The 27077-nt window shown below is 40.7% G+C and overlaps 1 protein-coding gene across 1 annotated transcript in view; it reads right to left on the bottom strand.

The window, feature by feature from the left end:
- Positions 1-27077, bottom strand: part of NRAP (nebulin related anchoring protein) — a gene marked incomplete at both ends in the record, with an annotated part of 71366 nt that overhangs the window by 43504 nt on the left and 785 nt on the right. Inside the window, 13 exon segments of the mRNA XM_079713752.1 lie at positions 922-1020; positions 5131-5235; positions 6273-6380; positions 8705-8809; positions 11477-11593; positions 12544-12648; positions 15738-15842; positions 16131-16238; positions 17016-17120; positions 17836-17940; positions 19262-19366; positions 22025-22129; positions 26723-26810. Coding sequence (XP_079569878.1) covers positions 922-1020; positions 5131-5235; positions 6273-6380; positions 8705-8809; positions 11477-11593; positions 12544-12648; positions 15738-15842; positions 16131-16238; positions 17016-17120; positions 17836-17940; positions 19262-19366; positions 22025-22129; positions 26723-26810 — 1360 coding nt within the window.

Raw genomic sequence — 27077 nt, forward strand, 5'->3', positions numbered from 1 at the left:
TGCTATGTGCAGGGCAGATACTCAAAGAGTAATTATCAAATGCCTGCCCCCATTGGAAAAAAGCCATCTTAAATCACACACAGAAACAGCCAACCAGACATTATATGATTCTCAATGGAAGAACACAGCATCAGCTGAGAAGCAGTCTTGTCCCCAAATTAAACCTGAACCTGATCAAACCTATAGATCCAACTACTATGTTACAGGCATTTGGAGGCCAGAGGAATACATGAAGTCTACAATGGGATGCAGTCAGCAAAGCTCAGATGTGGGAAATGTTATAGGACAAACAGTTCAAATTCTTCAACAAACAACTTGCAAGAAAAGAAAAGTGATAAAGAGGAAAACTTCAAGATGGAAAGAGTCTTGAAGACATATCAACCAGTCACAAAGTGTGGACCTTATTTGGAGCTTGATTCAGACAAACTGTAAAAAAAAATTATAACCTTATGAGACAATTGGAATGCTGAATGCCACCTGGATGTTGGTGATGTTAAGAATTGTTGTCAGTTTTTTGGTGTGATATATTAAAATTGTATAAATACATTTTAAATTATTTTTATCTTTTAGCGATTCATACTAAAATATTTATAGATTAAATTATACAATACTTAGGATTTTCTTCAAAATAATATGGAGGGGGGAGGTGGATGGGCATATAGAAGCAAGACTGGCCATGAGTTAATAGTAGTTGAGCTGAGTGGTGGGTACCTGGTGATTCATTATGATATTCTTTCTACTTTTGAATGTATTTGAAATTTTGTATAATAAAACATTTAAATCAAAGAGAGTCATCTCATGGTTGTAATAGGACACATGTCACCATCAATGAAAGTCAAATCTTTGGGGAACCAGATATCCAGACCCTGCAAAACAATTACAAGTCCCCCATATCCAGCTGGGCAGGGGCAGGTCACTTACATGACTCAGTTGCTGGGCATTGATTTTGGCTTGAACAATCTGAGGGGTGTTGGTCACAGAGCTGTACTTCAGCTTGTCAATGCTTTGCCTATAGTTGACCTGGGTGCAAAGAGGCAAAGAGACACAAGAAGTCATTTGTACTTTTCTCTAAGATTTACTTAGCTCCCTCCCGCTCAGCCCTACAGAGCCATGCTGCTCAAATTAGCAGAGAAAGAATCAGATTCCAACTGGAGACCAAAAGACACTCCAAGCCAACAGATGGAAAAATAGTCCACTGAAGACTGAGTGACTTGAACAGGCAGCTCATAAAAGAGGTCAACTAAATGGCTGGTGAACGGAGGAAAATGTGTTCATCCACATCGTTAAATCAGAGAAAGGTGTTTTAAAACCTACAGGCTCCCGGCTAGGCCCTTTAGTCAACTAGGCTTTGGCTCTGTTTGCAGCAGTCAGATCACCATCAAACACCCCATGCATGGTCTTCATGACTCTGTTTAATTGTCCAAAGCCCAGGGCCTCTCCCAGTATCCCACACAGTGTGGCAGCTTCTTTAGGCCTAGCTTCTGCCTAAGACCTCCATACCCCTTCCCTGCATCCCCACTAGCTATTGCCAACTCTGTCCAGACCTCCACCTACTGCCTCTGGCCATACTCCTCTGGCAGCTGGCTCTGCCCTCACAGGGGTAGCACTGCAGCCAGCACTGTACTTTCCTACCATTTTCTGTCTGTCTAAACTAGACTCTGATGTCTTTGCCATTCTATCTGACTGCTGTCACCTCCCTGGGTGACAGCCCACCTCAGTGAGTCACAGACCACTCGCTGGATGGCACTAGGCTGGCACTAGTCAGTGTTTGGCCTCACTGTTGGGGAAGTAATAAGGAGTGGTGGGGACTGGGGCAAAGGGCAGCAGCTACCACTCAGCTCTAGGAGACGGTAATCCTGCCTCAAAGTGGGGTTCAGAGTAGACAGTCCAATGACTCCAAAGAAACCGGAAATCTGTATTATTATATAAATTCTTACACTTTTTAAATGCTGGAAAATAGTTCAATATTTTAAAACCCAGTGACCCAAGTGAAACAGACCCAAGGACCAGCTGATACTGCATCTCTTCCTTGTATTCACTCCATTCTTCCCTGTCCCAACATCAGCTAATAATAATTATGGCTAGAAAATAGCACTTACTATGTGCCTGGCACTATTTCAAGTGCTTTACACATATTGATGCATCTAATCTTCCCAACCACTCTGTGGGTGGGCACTGTTATTATCCCTACCTCACAACGTGAAAACGGAGGCACAGAGACCTGAAGTGACTTGCTCAAGGGTACCCAGCTACTGTCAGAGTTAGGTTTTAAATCCCAGCAGTTGGCCTCCCAAAGTGGCTCCCAGCCTACACACTTTAAATGTGGTTTGCCAAAGCTGGTGTGCTTCGAACTGTTACTTGTTATCTTACATATGGACCAGGTGTTCCCTATAGCCAGAGCTAACTTTGTTTAGACAGGGAAATGTATTCTGACTGACAAATTAGAAAAAATAAAAATAAAAAAAGACTTACAAATTAGCTTCTAGAACAAGATCTAGGAAAAGCAGAGTGTTCCAGATACCGGGCCACAGACTCTTTTGTTGGATTTGGAGAAAAAGGACAGCATTGCTTCAAGCTTTTTAGTTAATGATTCAAGGAGAAAAGTTTTTGCACATTCTGAGTTTTGGACATGGGGTATTTAAGAAAACTAGGAAATATGAAGTCATTTCAATGTTAATCATTAATGAGATTATACTACAGTAGCTTCCTAATGCATTAAGTTAGAGGGAAAATTATCATCTCATAATAGAGTCTATTAGAATTCAGAATTATGCACGATAAAAAGTCACAAAACTGTATTTTTTAAATGGCACATTCCTTCCTGATAATGTTACATTAAGTATGTTGCAGAGTACAATTACTTTCCTCTGCAGGACATAATTAACACTCTGCAAGATTAATTATATCTTTGCAACATCATGGATGCTTGGTCATTGCTTCAGTCTACTTTCTGAAAGGTCCCTTTGCTGAGTGTAGAGTCTCATTTTTAATGCTATTAGTTTATAAAATCCATCTGAAGGGAATGCTCTCTAATTAAGGACCTGTGCTTGTTTATTTAATTTCATAGCTACTTGACTGCCTTTAAGACTACCAGACAGAAACAGAGACCACAAATCTTCCTGTAAATGGATTCCCCAAACTTCCTGAATACTAAAGTCCCTTCATTAAGGGTGGTAAATTCAAATTCACACAGGAGCCAGGAAAATAAAGGAGATGAAGGTGATAAAAGCAGCCGCCACTCAGTCCCAGGCAGTTGCTGCTATGCAGGAACTAGGACCACAGTTCCTATGTGAACTCTCACAATTTCTACATATTGGTTCAAAACCAATTTTTTTTTAACACTGTGTGGCCAAACAAAATATCTCTGCAGCCTGGATCTGGCTCATGGGTTGCCAGTGTGGAACCTACTTCTGGTTCCAATTAATATTTCTAATTCAGTCTAGTTTAATTCACCTCTCCGACTTCCCCAGGAGAGCTGACTGTATTTCAGGTGCCTGGTTCGATCCACTGTCTTATACAGACAAACGTAACAGCAGGTCATGTTATAGTGGGAATACAAAATTGTAGAGCGCTCTGTTTTGTTTGTGCTATGAAGCATTTTTTCTAGAATTCTACTGTGAAAATTGGCATTCAAATTTTACAAGGTGCTCTTGATCCCTCAAGTTTCCCAGGTAATGTATGCAGCCAAAAAAGAAACTTGGCTTTGGTAGCCAAGTTTAACCTTGTATTTCATTAAGGTGAAATGAATAAGTCAACTCGAGCAAACATTCTGGGAAAAGGAAAAGCAAAATGTAGGCCCTTTATATTCTTCTACTTCCCATCCCCTGCTTTATCACACGTTTGATAAGCCCCTTTCATCCATCAAACTATCATTTGCCAATGATTGGCCTTCTTTGTCCTGTAAACTGTTAGACGCTGGAGATGCCCAGCTGAACCTGACACTGCTCCTACTATGAGCAAAAGGGAAAGATGCAAAGACTGATCTACCAATAGCAAAGCCCAAGTCAACTGCTGAAGCGGTGCTGATCCCAAAGGAATGTGAAGGAAAGTAGCCCTGAGCATTCAATTCAATTAACATGTCGAATGATACATTAAATTATTGATTGATTGGAGATAACTTTCACTGACAACCATGATACCAGCTCAGTTCTAAACCACCTTATGTACTTTTTAAAATAGTAGATAACATTTACCTGTTTCTTTGTACATTTCTGTATTATCTAAATTTTCTGTAATAAACATGTAGTAAAATTCTTATAATTAGAAAACAACAAATGTAATTAATTATACATATTTCATTGGAGACAAGCCAAACTATAAATAAATAAAATCACTGCTGTAATAAATTAGTGATACATATTATTCCACACATATTTCCCGAGTGCTCCTGGGGAAAAACTTTAAGTCAATGTTACCGTTTCCTCTCAACTTATAGCTATTTCAGTTTACTCCCTTTGGTCCTTAAACATACCACACTCCAAAACTTAAAAAAAAAAAAAGATCATCATTGTTAGGGAATAATTACTTTAATGTGCCCAGCAGCAGACATAGTCCCCAAACTCTAAGAGGTGAAATGGAACCTTAGGATATTTTCAAGATAAAACCAGAGTTGTCCCCACCTTATGTTGGAAATCTAAGAGTTTCCAAACGTGTATATATGGACTTCCTATCAGAAAAGAGTTCCCCTTTCTCAGTCCCTTCCATCTCCTATGAACTGTTGTATCTTGTTTCTTTCCATCTTGCTGCCTAAGAATCACTCCACTGGGACTTCCCTGGTGGCTCGGTGGTTAGGAATCCGCCAGTGAAGGGGACACAGATTCGATCCCTGGTCCTGGAAGATCCCACATGCCGCGGAGCAACTAAGCCTGTGTGCCACAACTACTGAGCCTGCGCTCTAGAGCCCGCGAGCCACAACTACTGAAGCCCAAACGCCTAGAGCCCGTGCTCCGCAACAAGAGAAGCCACGGCAATGAGAAGCCCGCTCACCACAACGAAGAGTAGACCCCGCTCACTGCAACTAGAGAAAGCCCGTGCACAGCAACAAAGACCCAAAGAGCCAAAAACAAGAATCACTATACTGGAGGGAAGTGACAGGAATAAAGCAGAAAGGACTATTGGAAAAGGACATACATCTTTCAAGGGAAGCAGTTTCATTGTTGTCTGATAGGAAGGAGTAAGGGTGGCTGGGTAGTTGTAGTCGACAGCATTATGTTTGTAATTGTCCTTGTAGGCAATCTGAAACACAAAGAAAAAAACAAGAAAAGAGACATTAGTCCCCTCTCTCTTTTGACCTTGTTTGAATGTCATAAAAGCATCTTTTAAAAATAACCAGAAACAAAATTAATTCAGTTTCATCACCTCCAAGGAAAATGAAATTATGTTCACACTTTTGTTTTTAATTAATTTGAATTCTTCTTCTTAATTAATCTAAAATTAGTTAATGTCATCTGTAGCACATTTATTTTCTCTTTCTTATTAATCATGGAACCCCTTGTAGTTTTTTGTTAAAAAGAAGCATTTGCAGACAAGTATATAACAAAAGAGCTTCTTGGCTAACCCCCAGAAAATCAATAAAAAGTCAAGAGTATTCAGAGTATTTAAAAAAATTTTTAAAGGTCAAATTTGACATTCTGAAGTAGAGGAAATTTGATGTTTGTATGTTTTAATAACGAAATCAGTTCCTTCTCAGTGTCCTTTACCTCTAAGATTTACAATTTGGCATTTGCAAACCCGTAAACTGAAATGACAAAGCCAAAGAGAGATTAATGGATCACATGCTATCATGAAAAGAGGGTCCTGATCTATTTTGTTATGCCAGTATTTTGAGCAGTGCCTGGATACAGGAAGTTTTCAAGGAACACTAAGATTGAATGAACCAATCAACCAACCAACCAACCAATTCTAAATAAATCGCAATGCTTTGGAACTTTGAAGCATTTCAAATGAGAATTATGCTCATCCATTTCTCTTTATCTCTCAGAAACTGAAAGTTTTTCCCACACTGGATCAATTACAATAGATCTAAGTACTCTTCAAAGCAGAGAATGTTGAGTTTAATAAATTGAAGCTTTTAAAATTTTTCAAGGATTTTTTTACCTAGCCTTGGTTGCACTGATTAACATTTACAAACTCATTTGGGTCAATCTTTACACAACAAAACACTGATTTTTTAAAAAGGAGGTTGAAAAAGAATTGGCTGAATTCCTTGTGCCCCAACACTCTCCACACCAACAGACCCCCAGGCCCTTCAGGCCCTTCACAACAGGACTCACGTTGCTTGCCAGGCTTCCAACTTTAAGAGCATGGAGCATCCGTCTGTCCATCCCAACTCCTTCATAGTGGCCTCTCATGTGGTTCTGGTAGTTTTCTTTATATTTATTCTACATGGGAACACAAAACCTTCAACAAAAGCATTCTCTCCCCAACTCGTTGAAGATAAACTACTCATCTTAATGCACTAATCCAAAACACAAATGATTAAATAGAACCTATTTAAGTATTCAGTGTGTCTCTGAATTAAAAATAAGACAAACTTAAAAAAAATAACTTAAAATTCAAGAAGTTGGGGTGAGACAAGCACACAAGAAAACATAAGATCTGATACATCCACACGGCACAAAACGGACCTGATTTTTTTTTTTTAACATTTTCAGTTGTAAATATACCAGATGTTTCCAATGTGAAAACCCATCACACAGGTGTGGAGCTTTCCAAGGACAAGCACTGACCGTACAGGGGCTGCATGCAAGCCCCATGCTGGGGGCTAGTACACATCACTGCATGCTATTACCTCCAGTTCTAAATATATGAGTAATAAAACCTCAGCTTTGCCAAAATCTGTGACTTATACATGACACATTGGTCACTACCGCAACCATGTGAAATAACGATGTTATGTCCCAAATGCAGCTTACCAAACAAAGAACAAAACAAGAGGACAAGAAGTCATAAATAAGAAAAGGTGGGTAGATTCTAATGAAGCTACATTAAAATCACCTCCCCTGGGAGGCCACGGAATTTCCAGGCACTGAGAGTATTCCAACAGAATACTATTACTCTGCATCAGACACAGTTCTACTTATCTCTGTTAATCTTCACAAGCACTCTATGAGGAGGAAGGAATTATTATTATCCCCATTTTACAGATGGCAGAATGGCTCCAAGAACTTAACGTGCCCGAAGTCGGCCACTTGGCTAATTGTGGAGCCAGGTCCGTCAGCTCTAAAGCTGGTGCTCTTAACCATGACATTTATGCAGAAGACATTCCTTACTGAGCCTCATGAAGTCCCAAGTGATTTTAAATTCTACTGTTATACGCAGCTAAGCAGAAGTAAAATCTAATAAGAACCTGCAGTATAAAAAAACAAACAAAAAAACCAACTAATACTAAACTTTCTTTGGGTTATTTGTATGGAAATATGTTAATATAAATGTTTCAGACATTACATGAAATTTCTAAAAATCTTATATGTTCTGGTATAATGTTATAAGTCATAATTCTAGTTATTACTTTAAAATGTATATCTCAGAAATAACTAAATTTCCTTGTCAATTGCATTATTATGAATTTTCATCAAATCTTTAACCGTGGTCATTTTTAAGTCTTTTGTCATTTACAGACAGTTCTGGGTGTACTCTGATGTTTTCGCAAAAATGTTCCTATAAAAGGGTTTCATCTTCAAGGAATTCATGAAAAAAACTCTGACAAGTACAGGTTTCTGGTAACTGACTATACTGCTGAACTGAATGAATAAGCATTTTCAGAACTCTAATGGAAAACTGATGAATTCATAAAAGTGCTAACAAAAGATCAAGATGAAAAAAAATTAATTACATGGGACTGAGTGAACTGATGAGGATGATTATAATTTTTGTGACTTTCTGTTTGAATAAAAAACAAAAATCCCACAAGGACTCAGAGGCAAAAAATATACAAATCAATTTTCACTGCAAAGTAAAGGAGCTGTTGCAGTGGAGGATTACTGGACTGAATGTCAATATCATGACATAGTATGAGTGTGTTTCGTGTTCGGTAATTGCAACCACTGTTGCTTTTGTTGCGGTCATCCATTTACAACGCTTGGTGTCAGTTTATTTATCTCTTGTAAAAATAAAATACAGTCTGTGTGTGTGAGTTGTGAAAAAAAATTGGAATTAGTAAAAATGAGGGCAAAAACAACAACAACAAAAAAGAAGTAAAATCATATAAACTAGTCCTTGATGTTCTCAAGGATACATCCCCAGACTTTGAGAATTTCCAAATCTGCAAATGCCACTCCAGCATATATCTGCTCACCTGTAAGATGGGGAAATAACACCTGGCTCCCTAGGTGACTATGCAGGTTAACTGAGATCTTGTACTAATTTAAGAAGCACAAAGTCAAGTTGAGAGGGGACGCTGCATGCTCAGCCAGGCTCCCTCGCTAGCATTCACCAGTAGGAGCCAGATACTACTATACACGAAGGATGCAAGAGGACAAGTGCAGCCCTGAGGGCTCAAGGTCAAGTGCATGCCAGGGGATTTAACACTCCATGGACCAGCCCCAGCAGGCAATCTCTATCAAAACTCATAGTATTTGTGCCTAAGACGCCATGCTTCTCCAAGACACCCAGATACATTCACGCAGACTGTCTCTTAGGAGACCTAGAAATTAAGGTCGTTAAAAAAAAAGCCCAAACAGATGTGTAGGCATTAAAAACTCACATCACTGGTGAATTTTGAGATCTTGCTCACATTCCTGAATTGAGGTGTTTCACAGTAGTTGATACTACGACCTTTACTACTTTCCAGATCCTTCTTATACTCCACCTTGGAAACCAAAACACCAGATGCACAAGAGAGCCAAACCCGAAGTCACTCTTGAAAATGTCACCAGGACTCGACTTAGGATATTTTTAGAAAACTTTCAACCCAATATTTTAAAATACCAGGCATAGGATACTGTAGGTCAACAAAATGTGTTTTCCTTTTAAATAGTGATAAGTAAATAATCAGTTTGGTTCTGAATATTAAAAATATACAGCCCCTTTCAAGAGTAAATACTTGAAGATTTCATATAGCTCAAAAAAATGGCAAAATGGTTTTAGAAATCCAGACAGTGGATACTCTTGGGGACAGGTGTCTGGACTTCTGGTCATGTCCTGTTTCTTGATCTGGGTGCTAATTACACAGACATGTCCACTTGTGGAAATTCTTCCTGTTGTACACTTATGATATATGCACTTCTCTGTATGTATACTTAAGTAGAATTTAACCAAAAAAGTTACTTTACAAAAGAGTGTAATAAATGAGACCACTCATAGATACAAAGTGTCTTCTAATTTTAAATGGCTAGTTGAACTCCCCTGGGTAGCTAGATATAAGATGTGAGGCCATAGTTATTAAATAGACTCCAAGTCATCCCAGGTAGTTGGAGAAGGCAGCTGAAGGGTGGTTACCATTAATAGAGGCCTGGCTGGTTTGTCTTACCAGATAAACATAAGAGCAAAAAGAAATGGAAGGTTCCCTTGTGACCGCTTACCAAAGGAAATACAACTTGTTATCATATCTCATAAAACATTTGGTGGGAATATGACTTTTAAAGTATGCAAGATGCGGGCTTCCCTGGTGGCGCAGTGGTTGAGAGTCCGCCTGCCGATGCAGGGGACACGGGTTCGTGTCCCGGTCCGGGAAGATCCCACATGCTGTGGAGCGGCTGGGCCCGTGAGCCATGGCCGCTGAGCCTGCGCGTCCGGAGCCTGTGCTCCGCAACGGGAGAGGCCACAACAGTGAGAGGCCCACGTAACGCAAAAAAATAAAAAATAAAGTATGCAAGATGCATTGTAATGCTTACAATATGATATAAAATTTTAAAAGTACACAAAACTATATACGTTGAATTCTAATTCTACATATGTTTTTATATTCATATATTAGTTTGTGATATATTCACACAGAAAGAAGTCAAAATGGTAACAATGTTATTCCTGGATAGAACTACATTATCAGAGGTCTGGTTCTAGTTCTGTCCCTAAACGTCTATATGAACCAGAGCAAGACACTTTACTTTTCCAGGCCTATGACAAAGCGGGGGCCTAAAGATTGCAAAGATCCCATCTAGATCCAATGTTCTCTGTGTCAAAAGCAAGGTTCAGCAAACTTTTTCTGTAAATGACCAGATAGAAAATATTTGCCCCTTCGCGGGACATCCCATCTTTATATCAACTCTTGTAGCTCAAAAGCAGCCATAGATAATATGATGTGTTTCAATAAAACTTTATTTATAAAAACAGGCTGTGGGCTGGATTTGGCACTCAGGCCATCGTTTGCTGACCTCTGGCCTACAGCATCAGAATCATGTGGAATATTTGTTTAAAATGCAGGTTCCAAGGGCTCGGCACCCATCTACTACTTCAAAGTACCTGAGGTTGCTGATGAGGCCCAGGAAATGTCACCCTTGTGATTCTGAGCAATTAGAACACCACAGGTTAAGGAACACTTTGGGGTAAAAGACTGACTCTTAGGGGTTAGAGAAGAAAAGTGTTTTAGGAAATTTGCATATCCTTTTTTGAGTTTCAGATAACTTGCTAGGTGAGTCCTATGAATAGATAACTTGCTAGGTGAGTCCTATGAATAGCCTGCCAAGAGGCTGACAACTCAAATGCCTTCAGGGTCCTGATAGGCAATGCAAACAGAGAAGCTACTATGAAGAAACTCCAGGACTTAAAAAGGATATGGGGAGCTAGAGGGGAGATTTCCTTGCCAAACAGTCTTAGCAATTATAAACATCGTAACCACTGGGTAGGCCAAACAAAACACAGTCTCTGGCAGCCATATCAGCCTCTAAGGCAAGGGGAATTCATATGGTACACACAACTTCTCAGAAACCTGACTACAATAATATAAAAGAATGAGGGAGGTTCCACGTTCAAAACACTCCCATCTTTGATTTCCACTCTATAAGAATGACATATTGTTATAAAGCTTGTCTCCTCCAGTATTCTGGCAACTAGAAATCTATTGCTGGGAACTTTGGAATATCTATAGCCCTGTGAGAATTCTGGGAAGAAACTTTTTTTTTTTTTGCGGTACGCGGGCCTCTCACTGTTGTGGCCTCTCCCGTTGCGGAGCACAGGCTCCGGATGCGCAGGCTCAGCGGCCATGGCTCACGGGCCCAGCCGCTCCGCGGCATGTGGGATCTTCCCAGACCGGGGCATGAACCCGCGTCCCCTGCATCGGCAGGTGGACTCTCAATCACTGCGCCACCAGGGAAGCCCTGGGAAGAAACTTTTGAACCATCAGAGAAAGATTTAATTAGTTTGATTCTAGGCTCTCTTGTGAATTGCTTTTTACTGACTATTCGTTCTTTGGGAACTGGTAACTCATGTGTCGTTTATGTGGTGTTACACGGCACTTTTCATTCTGGGGTCGCCCATTTACTGTCTGTCGGAGATAAAGGAGGTGACAGCACACAGGTGAAAATGTCCCCATAGGTACCTCACTCGCAAGCTTGTTCACGCTCTGAGCCCGCTTAAGAACCAAGTTGTCTTGGGCTGGGAGGGAATGGTAATGCGCAGCGCCCTTCATCTTATTGAAGTCCTGCCTGTATTTTATCTGGAAGAAGCATACAAAGAGCATCTGGAGTTGTTGTTTTCATGCTCCATGAGAGAAGTTACTCCACACTTACTTCACATTTAATGTCCACATTTACTTAACAGAATTTTCTGGAGGAAAAAATAATCACATGGGTTTTTCCTCCACTAAAGTCCATAAACCACTGAGTCCCTTTTATATTAAAATTTTACTGCTCCCTTTCACATTTTTTACACTTTACATTCTAATTCTGCATGAAGAAAGGTCTCAAAATGTTCCTACCTAAAGGTATAATCCAAAACCCATTCTGCCCTTGGTTTTAACAATCATTTCTCATCCAGCCTCCAGTGATGAGTGTGTCCTTTACTTCCCCTCTCAGGGCAAAGTGCACTCTTCTAAGGAAATGGGTAATAACTGAATAGTAACAAAGTAAAGGAGAAGGGCAAAGGGGGTATGAAATGAATGCTGGGCTTCTGATTATAGACCAAGTTCAAGTTGGTGTAAGATCTGCAGTGTGCTTGTCACTTTACCAAGTTTAATTATAGCTTATCTTTCAAGGACTGCCAACTGGCTAACGTTCTGCAAATAAAAATCATTTTATCAACTGGCTTACACCGAGTTTGATAACCATACGATTTATTTTAATCAGCTATTCCTCTGAAGTGCTCAGTTTCTAAGATGGGTTATTTTGCAAAGACTGTCCTAACCCCAGCTTATCTAGCTGGACCGGTATGTGCACTTGCTTCAGCTGACTTCAAGTAAGTTGTGTGGTTTGTCCATGTCAATCTCCTTTGAAGCATGAGCCAAAAATGCAGATGTCAGAAATTTGGATAGGAACTGAGGGCTAACACTCTGCTTTGACTCAGCGCTGATAAAGTTAACTGTACATAGGTTTCAGTAAGCACAGCCTTCAAAGTCTCATTTCTCCTCTGCTTCTGTGACTCTGTGGGTCGTTCCAATGTGGTACTTACATCACTAGCGAGTTCGTTGGCTTTCTTGGCATTCTGATAAGCCGGGGTGATCATGGCCGGGAAGCTGCCCTTTCCTCTGCGCTCGCCATACTCTTCTGAGTAATCCTGCTGGGTCAATCAAAAAGTTTAATCAGTAATGCTCCACTCCTGGAATGGGTGGGGGATTAGCGATGATCTCTCCTAGAGCCTGTTCCCATGGAGGCCCGTCCACCTTGGAAATTCCTATGGTCCCCCCTAAGAGCCGTAGCACGTGGTCGTTAAGGTGGTAGACACTAGAGGTAGACCCAACACACAGTCAGCACTAAATAAATGGTAACTATTATCATTAGCATCATCATTTCCATCAGATAAATCAAGATCCTCTATGAGTCTCCTAGGCTCATGTATTTTGGAGTATTCATTTCTTAAATGACACCTGGAAAGTCCTTCTGTCTTCCAGTAGTCTCGAATGCCACCGTTCTCAGGCCCCTTAGCAGATCTATGCAAAGACACATTGATATGCCACATACTGTCTCCCCCAGTGATGGATTCATTTCATTTACCAAGAAAGGGATATTATGTAACTATTTGAATTTTTGTAATTTGCCTGAAAAGACTTCACACTGCAATAAGATGATCTCAGCTGAGACCAAGTGTATATTTCAGACTAAGTATTACAATCTGAGTCTTAATTTCTTCCGTCCTCCTCCTCCCACCACCCAGGCTCTCCCACAAAGGAGAACCTTCTCTCTCACGGAACTGTCATCACGTTACTAGTGTAAAACTTCCCCAGCAACCGGAGGTACTTCAAGACCCCGTCAGATGCTACCTTCTCTCCAGGGAACTCCTCCCTCACTCCCAGCCCCACCCCAGGCAGAATCAGCTGCTTCCTCATCTGTGTTCCCACAAATCTGGAACAGCCCTTAGTGTGCCCCCTTGGGCTCATGACTCCATCTCTCTCTGGCCTCCTCCAAAGCAGGGGCCTGCCCTGCTCTAGCATCACGGTTCAGAGTCCAGCACACATACTCTCTTAACTGAAATAGCTGGGTCAAATTAGAATGTCCAGGCTTCCTTTTTATCCAATAATGACAACTGTTTAGCCTGAATGCTCCTTTATGCTTGGCTGCCAGAATGTTCTGGGCCAAATGTAGTCAGTGAAAAAAATAATAACAACAAAGACTCTCAAATTCTTTGGTAACCTCCTTTTGCCCATTCTGCATTACAGTTTGGAGTTGGCTTGTAGCTTCATTTTAACTTCTGTGCTTATGTGAATATATATTGTGTACGTAAATCTTTTTGAGACCCTTAATCCTATTGGGGAGTTGACAGGTTACAAATAATAGATTACGTGGTATAGTCCATTAACGTAAAAAACGACTCATTAAAAAGAAGAATGGGGACTTCCCTGGTGGCGCAGTGGTTAAGAATCCGCCTGCCAATGCAGGGGACACGGGTTCGAGCCCTGGACCGGGAGGATCCCACATGCCGACCAGCAACTAAGCCCGTGCACCACAACTACTGAGCCTGTGCTCTAGAGCCCGCGAGCTACAACTACTGAAGCCTGTGCGCCTACAGCCCGTGCTCCGCAACAAGAGGAGCCACCGCAACGAGAAGCCCGCCCACTGCAACGAAGAGTAGCCCCGCTCGCAATTCTAGAGAAAGCCCGCGCGCAGCAGCGAAGACCCAACGCAGCCAAAAATAAATAAATAAATTTAGTTTAAAAAAAGAAAAATGAATTGTTTGGTCTTTTAGGCACTACAGATATTTATAGTGTATCTGACTGTCCGCCTGCTTCTCTATCACTCTCTCCTACTCTCGCCCGGGTGAGTCACAGTAAATCACAGTGAAATGCCACAGGATATGGAGTCCTCTCGACTGACAGCTGCTGGCAGTGCTATCGAATGACACCCACTTTGATTCTTGTATTTGTTATTATCATGATTGGAAACTTCAATCAAAATGTCCGGATCATCAAGGTTCCACTATGATACTATGAAGTTACATTTCATCACTGTGTATACACAGGTCTAGATACACACATGAAATTATATGCGTGTGTTACAACTAGTGGCAGATAGGAGAGTCTAAATTTAGAACAAAATACTTTTTGCTAAATATGGAAGCCAAATATTTTTCAAACTGACTTTTAAAAGTTGTCCTGAGCATTCTAAACAACATATTTACAACATGAAACCAATAAAAATGTATTTTCATTGAGTTTTAAGCACTGAGAGACCATTTAACTGACTTATCATGAAATTTAATAAAATGGCCTTTTCAATTCAAAACCAAACATTTTTGCTCAGATAGACATTTGCAAAAGGGTCAAAACCTATCTTCACGTGCATTTTAAGTTTCACGTGAATATATCCCCAATATAAGCAACTTGGTTTTCTGAAGAAGAGAAATAAGTTATTTGTTTCCTTTTATAAATTATGTATATTAAATGTTGTAAAGTCTACCCAGTGCCAAAAAATTTAAACAACTGTCAAATTAAGAAAGAAATATCACCCAAGCCCACTGAATGTACCCTTCCAGACATACGCTTGGTCTTCCAACATTCTTTACTTACAACCATGAAAAAATAATGTTCCCTTTTTCCCTTACAACACCTGTCTAGTACCAGAAAATCAGAGGGATGTGCAAATAAAATTAGCTGCAATTGTCACTCAACCTTTTTACCTCCTGCCAAGATGTAGTTCATTTAATAAGTGAAATTGAGAAAAAGGGTTACTTTCTCTGGCATATTGCTTTATCTAGCAACCTAGATAAGAAATTCATTTTCTAAGAAAATGAATCCTGCTACTCAGTGAAGTGCTCAATATTTTTCAAGACATGCATTTTGATCCCTTTTGTGCCTATGCAGTGACAGGCTAAACACAGCCAGTCTTAGTCCTTAGGACTTTTCTTCAATGAATAGATGAGGATGCTTTATTCCTGGCAAGCCCACCATTTTGATATAGGTCCTTTATGTTTAAAAAAGGAAAGAAAAGGTGCTTAGAATCTGTTTTTCTAAGTGAGTCAAGTTGAGCCCTGTGTAATTGTTTGTTTGCTACTTTCAGGCTTGGAAATTCCACCTTCCATAAATAGGGCAAAGAAAAATCACAGCCCAGCCCCTGATTAAATGGTCATAGGTTGTGTCACAGGCTAGAGGGCTGCAAAACTGAGAAATGACCATCAAAAAGGGTCTCACAGGACGTCATTTTATCACATACCTGGCCATACGGGTCCACATATTCCTTTGTCAATGTGCCCTCAGCTCCAGCAGCTGGACCAGCCATTCCCTTCATTTCTCTTTGATATTGTTGATGGTACCTCACCTATTTGAAGGGGAAGGATATATTTAGCCTCTTATGCACAGGGGCCAGAACAGTAAAAATGAATGTCTTGTGGAATGTTCTTTTTCTGCTTGGATCTAGGGAATGTCTTAGACATAAAAGTGCCTGATCATTGTCCTGGTAAAACTGATTGAAAACTATGTAGGAAAGCTACTTCCTGTATCCACGGTGCAAAATAACGGAGACAAGGAGACAGGAAGTTGGACTCGCCAGGTCCAGGTAAATTCCTGCTTCCTTCCCTCCCATGAAAACATTGCCCTGGACACTTACATCACTTGCCAGCTCATTGGCTCTTTTGGCTATCTGATAAGCAGGTGTGGTCATAGCAGGAAAACTGCCTTTCCCTCTCTGTTGTTCATAGTCCTCTGTGTATCTCACCTGGAAAATGAAAACAAATTTTGAATCACATGCCACAATCCCATCATCTCCCAGGCAATCTGACTGAGAAGCCCTGCTCAGGGCTCCCATAGCACTCTGCACATCTCCCATCACAGCTCTTATGCAATGTAGTTGGCTTAGAGCTTGATGGACCCTGTGTATCTTATTTACCATTTTATTCCCAATACCCAGCTCACTGCCTGATACATGGAGACGCTCAGTGTAGAATTCGACACATACTTGTGAGCACCTGCTGTGTACCAGGGGGTGAGACCAGGCAGAGCAACAAGGCTTCTGCCCTCGAGGAGCTGCCAGTCAAGTCTGGGAGATGAAAGAGGCTTCTCAACCCAAGTCAAGTGGAAGCCACTTGTTAAGCTGAACCTGGATTCGTGCTTAAACTTCCCACTCAGAGCAATACTAAGTTCCCAGTCTTAGTATGCCGTGGAGCAACTGGGCTATGAAAAGGCAAATGGAAGAAATTCTTCGGAAGTTATCTTCTACAATTTGCAGTGACAAGGAGAGACTTCTTTAAGATTAATCAGATATACCTGGTTTGTTACTAATACCGTGTAAACTTTTCCCTCTAAGGAAAAGTTTTTGCAAGGTCTGTGCTAGCTGCCAAATCTGACCCGACCATCCTTGACCTTAGAAAGTTCTTCCTGGCCCCCGCACAGGATTGAGATGCCGCCTGCATTCTCCCTGCCTCCTCCTCCATGTAAGGGAAGAATGGGGAACCTTAAATGAGAATCACTGCATCTGGCCTCCATCGTTTCTTACATCACTTTGAAGCTGTCCCGCTGCCTTGGCCCGGAGAAGCTCAGGGGTATCCACCACTGTGCTGAACCTGGAGATGTGTTCGTCATGCCCTCTCTTGTACTCCACCTGGTGAGGGGACAGCATAGAGTCAAGGTCACACCCAACAGCCTTTGTAGGACCTCTCCTTGCGGCTGTCCTGAAGCTACACCATTGGGCAACACTCAACGCAAACATATGGCAAGTCTTTCTGGTTTGTTCTACGGGCTCCTCTCCAAAAAGCATCAATGCTCATGTGTTAAGTCCAAGAGAGTGCCAGGAACTTCTAAACATTTACAAATATTCATTCATCTCCATAACAATCACATAAGGCAAGACTATGATTTTCCCCATTTTACAAAAGAGCAGCTGAGGAACAGGAAGGTTAAGTAATTTGCTCATGGTCCCACAGGTACTAAGTGAGAAAGCCAGGATTCAAATCCCAACATTCCAGCTCTAAAATCTGAGCTCTTAACCAGCAAGTTGTGCTACTCTTCAGGAGGTTCCACCATCCACTTAATAAAAATCAGTGTCCTTCATGCTAACGCCACCACAAGAAATTATTTGGTCCAGTCTTGAGGTGAGCTACATGGTATTCTCTCCACGTGATAGATATGGCCCAAACAAGGGACAGAGAGTGAATGATAGGGAAAAGATAAGAACATAGTTTTCTCCATGATATCACACTAAGGGTACCTACTGCCCCAAAGCACTCTCCTTTTGGATTTTATCTGAATCAATCCCAGGGGTTCACTAATGACAAACATTAGCGTAATCAATGGTGAATAAGCACTAAGACACTCACTTGGCTGGCCAGCTGGTTGGCTATCTTGGCCCTTTGATGAGCAGGTGTGATCATGGCTGGAAAGCTGCCCTTGCCCCGCTGTTGCTCATGGTCTTCTGTGTACTCCTGCTGGTCAGACCAATGTCAGCATGAGAACCAATATGAAATCCAATGAGAACGAATAAAACTGCAATAGCAAGCATCATCAGAACCAATGCAATTGGATGTATAAGATACTTGGAAAATATTTCAGTCACCTGGAATAAATTTGAAAATGTTATTCCCTTGGTGATTTAAATAACACCTTCAAGGCTGAAGAAAGCATATTTCCCAGGTCAAAGGGTTTCTCCTTCAATGTTTATATTAAACTATGTGGAACCTGGCACAACCCAAGGGATGCCCTTTAACTCAAAGGCTTGTATGATAATGCAGCAATTATTATGCAGAAGACTTCCTGGTACTAGAGACAGTCCTACAGCACTGGGAGTGCAACGTCTGCTCTTTTCTGCTCCTAACTTTTGGGTATCTCTGATGGTCTGTTTTCCACCTTAGCAATTGTGTTTCTGTTGTCTTCTTTCCATTTGCTAAAGAAAAGTCACTAAAGACTAGCAATATTTTCCAGAGTGGTTTCTTCAAAGGGCAGGTGCCCTGGGTGTATGGAGAGGTCTAGAGGGTACTGTGTGCAGATCACTAAGGATTTCCATAACCTGGGCTAAAACTGCCTTTTCTATGACGAAAACCTACTAAGATCTCTCTTATGGTGCTACAGGTCAGAAGTCTAAAATAGGGCATCAGGGCTGATTCCTTTTGGAGGCTCTGGTGAAGAATCCATTTCTTTGCCTTTTCCAGCTTCTGGAGGCTGCCCGCGTTCCTTGGCTTATGGCCCCAAACAGTTTTGACCTCTGCTTCTGTTGTCACATCATCTTTTCTCTGACTCTGACCCTCCTGCCTCCCTCCTTATAAGGACTCTTGTTACATTTGGTCCACCCTAATAATCCAGGATAATCTTCCTATCCTTACCTTAATTAGGAGTTTGGGTTTAGCAGATACAAACTACTATATATAAAACAGATAAACAACAAGGTCCTACTGTATAGCACAGGGAACTATATTCAATATCTTGTAATAAATTATAATGGAAAAGAATCTGAAAAAGAATATATATATATATATACATATAAATGTATGTGTATGTATAACTGAATCACTTTGCTGTACATCAGAAACTAACACAACATTGTACATCAACTCTACTTCAATAAAAAAGAAAAATCCTTACCATAATCATATCTGTAACATCCCTTTGGCCAGGCAAAGTAGCATATACACAGGTTCCAGGGATTAGGACATGGGAATCTTTCGGGGAGGGCCAGTATTCTGTCTACCACAATCTTAAAATAAAGGAATATTCAAACTAATTGCTAAAGTAACTTTCCAGGTTCCTTACCTCACGCAGTGACTTTCGAGCCTTAGCCATCCTTACAACCTCAGCATCTGGCAGAGCTTCTGGGCGCCAAGCATTCCCTTCCCCATATCCAGTCCAATAGCCTCTCTATAGAGGAAAAACACAAATGTATACAAACACATACTCCACACATTTGCCTGGTAAGATCCCCCTACCTACCCCACCCTCCCGGCAACACTCCCATACATTGTCAATATAAGATAGAAAAAGTAGACATTCTCTAAAAACTATAAACTCCTCTTGCTTTATGGTAGGTCTCACCTAACCAGAATGTTCTTTTTCAAACTAGAAAATAACCTAATATCCTAAATAACCAAACTTTCTGAGATTCACTTATATCATAGAAGAGTTCCAAATGTAACTTAACATTTCTTTGCTCATTATTGCACCAAGAAGGGCAGTGGGGAGTTGCTGTGGACAGGCCATCTGAGACTAATCAGCACTATTCAGCCAAGCTTCAAAAACCTGCTACCTGTTGCGTGCCAAGCATTAGATTAAGCAGTTAACACTAGGAAGAGAAAATCAAAAAAGAAAAAAGAAATCAAAGTTTCTCATTTAAGCTACTTGTGACCTATCCATGGAGATAAAACTAACATATGGGGGCTTCCCTGGTGGCGCAGTGGTTGAGAGTCCGCCTGCCGATGCAGGGGACACGGGTTCGTGCCCCGGTCCGGGAAGATCCCACATGCTGCAGAGCGGCTGGACCCGTGAGCCATGGCCGCTGAGCCTGCGCGTCCGGAGCCTGTGCTCCGCAACGGGAGAGGCCACAACAGTCAGAGGCCCGCGTACCGCAAAAAAAAAAAAAAAAAAAGAAAAAAAACTAACATATGAAACAATGAGCTATTAGAGAACATTTGTGTGCTTAAATGTACTGTATTGAAGATAAAACACAGTGAGAGTTTTGAAAAAGCAATCTGTATATGATGGCCCCTGTTTTGGACAGGAATTTGAGCTGGTCCTCCAGGGCTAAGGTCAGTTAACAGATGATGCAAAGGGAAAAAGAAAAACATCTACTCTAGGAGGTCAGTTCCATGAAGGCAGGGATTTTTATCTGTTTTGTGCACTGATGTATTCCAGTAGCCTGGAACTATGCCTGGCATATAATACTCAATAAATATATGTTGAATAAATTCTCAGAGTGGGGACTGCCATGAATAAAAGCATGAAGGCAGTGATAGGCTTCATGTGAAAGACCATGAGGAGGTGGGTTTGATTGGAATTGGGAGTAAGGATGAGGAACCAAGTGGGCTGGTGGTGGGGCAAGTTGCACAGACCATCTTTTGGCGATCTGGAAAGACAGATAATTCACATGTGAAAATATGCTCAACTACACTCCCAATCAGGCAAGTTTAAATTCAAACAACAAAATACAGGTTGTTAAAACTTTTATCTGGTAATACCAAGTATTGGTGAGTCTGTGGGAAACGGGTATTCTCATACTCTGCCTGTGGGAATGTAAAATGTACAGCCATTTTAGACAGAAATTTGACAGTTTGTCCACTAAAATTAAAAAGGCACAGACTCTTGATCTAGCAACCTCATTTTCCATTATCTATTCCAGAGAAACACTCACTGTGTCCAAAAGAGGTCTTGCACAAAGGTGTTCACTGCAAATTCATAACAGAAAAAAATGGGAATAACCCTGCCCATCCATAAGAAAGCATGATACATCCTCTCTTAATGATTGAACCCATGATCTACCCACCTACAACAGCTTAAAAGGTTGCCGACATAGAAACATCTCCAGGGTATTTGTTGAGCGAAAAATGCAAGTTGTAAAACAATGCATATTGTTTCATGGAAAAACAAAATTATACATTCCCATAGAAATATACATCTATAATTTTCCATAAGAAATACTAGCTGATATTTGTTGTGCCGACCAGTGTTCTAAGATCCTTACATTTATATACTCTTTTAATTTTTACAGTAATTCTGTGAATCAGGAACTGTTTGAAGTTCACTTAAAAATTGAACTTAAAGAAAGCCAAAGAAAAGAATGGTTAAATAACTCATTAAAGGTCCTTCAATAAGTGGCAGTAGTCATATGTAAATGTAAGTAACAAAAAAATAAATTATATAGATATTAATTTGTAAATGAGGAGAGAGAGTCTGGAAGGATACCCACAAGACTGACAACAATGGGTACCTCTACAGAAGGAACTGGGATTGGAGATAGTGGACAAAGGGTTAGCTTTGCACTGTTTGGACTGTTTTATGTGGATCATTAAAAACAAATGGTTGGGGAATTTTGAAATGATGAGGCTGTCAATAGAGAATGACCACAAATTCTCAGGTGACGGGAAGAGTAAATCAGAGACAAGCAGGAAGATGTGTGTGACCAACGTCACATGACAGGCTGGAGAGGGGCAAACCCAGGAGAGGGAAGGTCCTCACAAAGGTCCAGGCAGGAGATGATGGGGCTCAGAGCGGGGATAGTGAAATGGGAGGGAAGGGGTGGAGCTGAGTGAGGGGTCAGAAGAAGATAGGGCAGCCTTGGTTTCCAGCCTGGTGGCTGATCCCAGTGACAGAAACACAGTGGTTGGAAGGGAGAAGTCAGTGAGCTTGGACTGGAGCAGATTTGGCTGAGGTGATGCTGGGTCCTCTGCAGACAGCTGGAATTACAAACTGGATGAAAGAAAGTGTAACCAATGCCCTCTAGAAGTAATACTGATAATACATTTCATTTGCATAGTGTGTCATTCTTTTCTCTGTTTCCAAACCCATTTATAACTCTTCCTTCACCTCATCCACCAATGGTTGCCTGTTAGGTGCAGCCGCCCCATCCTTGGATTTCATGTCCCAGTGAAAAACCGATTTAAACCGTTTGCCATCGTCTTGGTCATCGATCTGCACAATGAAGATATTATCAGTAATGTTTCCATCAGAAAAGAGAAAGGAAACAAATAATATACAGCAAAACTGGGGCGGGAATCCTAAGCCTCAACTGCAAAGCATCTTAACTGCACTACAAGCCACAGCTGTCAGAGTCACCAGAGCTTCATCTGTACCACCAGCCAAAGGGCACATAGAAAGCACCTGCTGTGTGCAAAGATCTATTTAGCAGTGCAATTAAAAAGGCAACATTTCTACGAGCTAATCACACAACACCAAGTGTTCAGCTTAGAAAACACTAGACATTAGAGCAGTTGTTCTTAACTTCAGCCTGTGCAACACCCAGGGAGCTTTTTAAATGCTGGCTCCCCAAATTCATGTAGCTGTTCTCCTATGCTTTAAATTTCACCTTTCACATCTTGATCTATAACACACCTTGAGTTAATTTTTATGTATGAGGTAGATATCAAGGTTCATTTTTTTCTACCCAAGTGTCCAATCGCTCCGGTACCATTTATTTAAAGATCATTCTTGCTACACTGAAATGCAGTGGTGCCTTTGTTGTAACTCAAGTGACCACATATGTGCAGCTCTATTTCTGGATGTTGTATTGTTTTCTACTGGTCTTTCTGTCTATTCTTACACCAATACTATGCTGAGTTAATTGCTACTACTTTTATAGTAAGTCTAGACATCTGGTAACCTAAGCCCATTGATTTTGTTCTTCAAGACTTCTTGGCCATTCTAGAATCATTGTATGTACATATCAATTTTAGAATCAGTTTGTCAATTTCTATGAAAAACACCAGGATTTTGGCTGGGATTGCATTGAATGTGTAGATCAATTTGAGGAGAACTGACATCTAACAATATCTTCATGACTTTGGAATAGGCAAAGATTTCTTAAGGAGAACATAAAAAGAACTAACAACAAAAGAAAAAAAATCAGGTCTTAAGTCCAAACCCAGATATCATAACGTATGAGATCCAAGATGGGGCCCAGAAACCTGCAACTTTAACAAGTTGAAGTTTAAGTCACTAATTTTACAGGTGAGGAAAGAAGCTCAGAGAAGAGAAATGAACTTATTGAAATCATTCAGTGATTTAGCAGAGCCAGGTCCACAATCCAGGAATTCTAGTTCCCTGTCAAGGGCACTTTGTCTGGGCTTGCTTAATGCTGCACTAATATGTATACTTTAAAATAGATAAACTGAGAGATCTTAACATGTTTTTTCCCTTGGATTTTGAGAAACTACCACAAACATTACACAGACTCAAGGCAAAGTTTCTTGTTGGCAGCTCCACTGATATTTGGGGCCAGTTCGTTATTTGTTGGGGGGCAGTGTCCAGTGCATGGCAGTACGCTGAGCAGGATAGGTGGTCTCTATCCACCAGATGCCAATAGTATTCCTACCTTCCTAGTTCTGACCCAAAAAATAGTCCCCAGACATCACCTGGGGGGCAAAACTGCCCTCCTTGAGAGCCATTGACTTACGGAATCAGAATCACATGACCAAAATAAACAGGAAGCCGTATTTGCTGCCCTGTCTCACAGGACAAATCCATCATGGGGCAGGGGGTGGCGGTGGGGGCCGTGCCTGCCTCCCCAGAGACCTTTCACAGGACTCGTGATTATTCAGAGGAAGCAGGAAGAGAGAAAAAGCCATAAATGTTAATAGTGGGGTAAGGAAGCATTAAGGGTTAAAGTTCATTCTCCAAATAGAAGGGAACCCAGATGTTCTATTCTGCTAAAAGTTCCATTCACACCTACCAAACAGGAAATTTTGTCTTAGTAAATATTTATTTATTCATTTACTTTTTAAAGAATGACATTTTAAAAACAGAAAAATGTCAACCTGCTTCAAATGCCAACTTAAAATCTTTACTTTTCTCCTTCATCACCATTACTGAAGCATCCCTTTCTTTCCTTTCTTTTATTTTAGCATGTGCACCATGAATCTGTTTTTTATTCAATTGGCAAAGTCTCTCAGAGAAGAAAAGGGAGTAAGAAAGTAATCCACCACACTCCCTAGAATGGTTATAAGATCTGGGGCCTTGGGGACTTCCTTGGTGATGCAGTGGTTAAGAATCCGCCTGCCAATGCAGGGGACGTGGGTTTGAGCCCTGGTATGGGAAGATCCCACATGCCGTGGAGCAACTGAGCCCATGTGCCACAACTACTGAAGGCCTTGTGCCTAGAGTCTGCGCTCCACAACAAGAGAAGCCACCGCAATGAGAAGCCCTCACACCGCAATGAAGAGTAGCCCCCACTCGCTGCAACTAGAGAAAACCCGCGTGTAGCAACAAGACCCGACATGGCCAAAAATAAACAAATAAATAAATTTATTTTTTTTAAAAAAGATCTGGGGCCTAGAACAGACATTGCTGTCCATTAGATTTTTTCCCTGGTGGGAAAGGAGGAGAAGGGGTCTCAGCAGTCAATTGTTCAGTACACACACACACGCACACATATGCATGTACACACCCATATGCATGTACACACCCACACACATGTGTGTACACACATGCACACATACGCATGTACACACATATGCATGTACATACACATGCATGTAAACACACATCCACCACACACACAGATTATACACACACACAACACACATGCACAAATGTGCACACAGATATGTATACACATGTGCATATACATACACACATGTGTATGCACCATGTACACACACATGTATACACATGTACACATATTCATACCTACATACACTCCCCACATGCACACATACATTTTTATACACATACACATATGTTTACATAGATGTGAACAAATACACACACACAGGCTTCCTGAGAAGCTCACATCACTGTCTGTAGCTGGAAACAGAACCAGCAATGATCTTGCTCCAGGTTGGGCCTGTCATACAAGTTAAAAGAAAGTGAATCCACTACCACCTCAAAAAAAGGTAAACACTGTGTGACCTGTTGTACGAGCATAAGGGGGACATGCCAGCTGACACCTCGCATAGGATGAAAGATACAGATATTATGGATTTTTCTGTAATAAATACAAATAGTACTCTGATGTATGAGTACGTCTCCTTGTGTTCAATCTGTCAAACTCTGGCCCCAGAACTGCAGAAAAATCTGGATGTTTGTAAACATAAATAAGTGCTTTTTTTTTTTCCTCCTAGAGAGTTTGCCACCCCCTAGGTACATGGGAGTAGACCAATGGAGCAGTTTAGGATACAGGTCCCAGAGTGAGATAGATCTGGATTTGTGCCCATTGAACTAGCCGGGTAAAACTGGGCCAGTTACTTAATCTCTCTGAGCCTCAGCCTCCCCAGCTGTAATATGATAATATTACAGAGGGTTCTTGTGAAGAAACAGTGAGATCACACAGATAACGGGCCTCAAAGAGTTTCTGGCACTCTATCGAACTGAGAGCTAAATGCAGTATTGATTGTAATGTTGTGTACTTACCCTTAGACAAAAAGAGATGAAAACAAACAACAACAAAAACCAAACAAACAGAGATGAAAGCAAAATCCTAAAAGAATTAGCCCTCTCAGTAATCTAGGCTTGTGAATTCTTAAGGCTTGTTAATCCTTAGAAATCAATGATATATGAACAACTCTCTGAGCCTCAGTTTCCTCACCAGTAGAATGGGATAATAATAGTATTTACTTTATTGGATTGTAATGTATTAAGTGAACTGACTGTAAGAGTATATACGATATAAGCTTGTAAAAAAATAATAAACTCACAATTGGTGCAAAGCATTTAGTGAAATAAGCTACTTGGCAGTCTGTGTAGAGAGCCACATGATAATAAGCTCCATCTAAACCATTTTCTTGAGGAGGACACGCCTGGGCAGGCCGGAGAGTCAGGATGAGGTGAGGTAACATGAGGAAGGCAGATTACTAGAGAGGTTTCCACCTCATGTGTCACTTTCTAATTTTAGAAAGCTGCTAGCTCCATCCCAAAAAACAACTTGTTGTGGAGCATGGGGGAGGGAAGTGAAGTGATTCATCATTTTAATAAATGCAAGCATTTAATCAACAGTTATTTGACAAAACTCTACTGTTGGTTTTTCAAAAGAGGTTGGTTTATCAATATGGCCTCCTGGTCTATCCAAACATCAGTTCCAAATCGAAATATCTTTGACCTACCGCTACCCATAGGGAAAGAGATCTTAAACACTGCAAATAAACTGAAACACTACTGAATTAGGAGAGATTTAAGAGTACGGAACTAGAGGTTTCAATGTCTGTACCAAAATATCATGGGGAAAGGAAGGAAAGGCCTTTGTAATACTTTCCAACTATATAAACTTTGTTTTATGTATTAAGCACCTAGTGTATGCACAGCCTGTTGCATCAAGGTATCCAGAGCTGGCAGACACAGCGAGATTAAAATAGATACAAGGATCTCAGATATTCAAGCTAGATTATCCTGTGTACTGGCCTCTATGTTGTGGTAGGGCAAATAGCAATATTTGTTATTTAAATATACTTTGCTTGTATATGTGGAGAAAATTCAGGTTCACTTCTAGGCAGAGACACTTAAAAACCTAACAGGTGCCTGAGCTAAGAAATCTTCTTTAAAGGCTATTTTGAAATTCAAAATTAAGTAACTTACCCCACAAATGGCCTCTGGAGATTTCCTCACATTTAGATTTAATGGAGTGTGACAGACACTTGTAAAAGTGTTGTTCTTGGGGTTATGGCTACAAAAAGTAGATATAAACCAAAATTAGAACTGTACTTTATCCAAGATGATTGACTATTCTTAAAGGCGGAGTCATTTTTTAAATCAAAAATATAAAACCTAATAATTAAATTCAAGATTTTCCAGGCAATGCGTCTTAAAGAAAACAAAGGCTAATCAAATAAATTCAACCTATTTAAAGACCAAATTTAACTGGAAATGATCACTTTAAAACTTTCTGAAGAAATAGAGAAGGATTGTGAAATTATTTAAAAGAAAACGTTTT

Source organism: Hyperoodon ampullatus (assembly GCF_949752795.1).
Source record: "Hyperoodon ampullatus genome assembly, chromosome: 1".
Taxonomy (NCBI): domain Eukaryota; kingdom Metazoa; phylum Chordata; class Mammalia; order Artiodactyla; family Ziphiidae; genus Hyperoodon; species Hyperoodon ampullatus.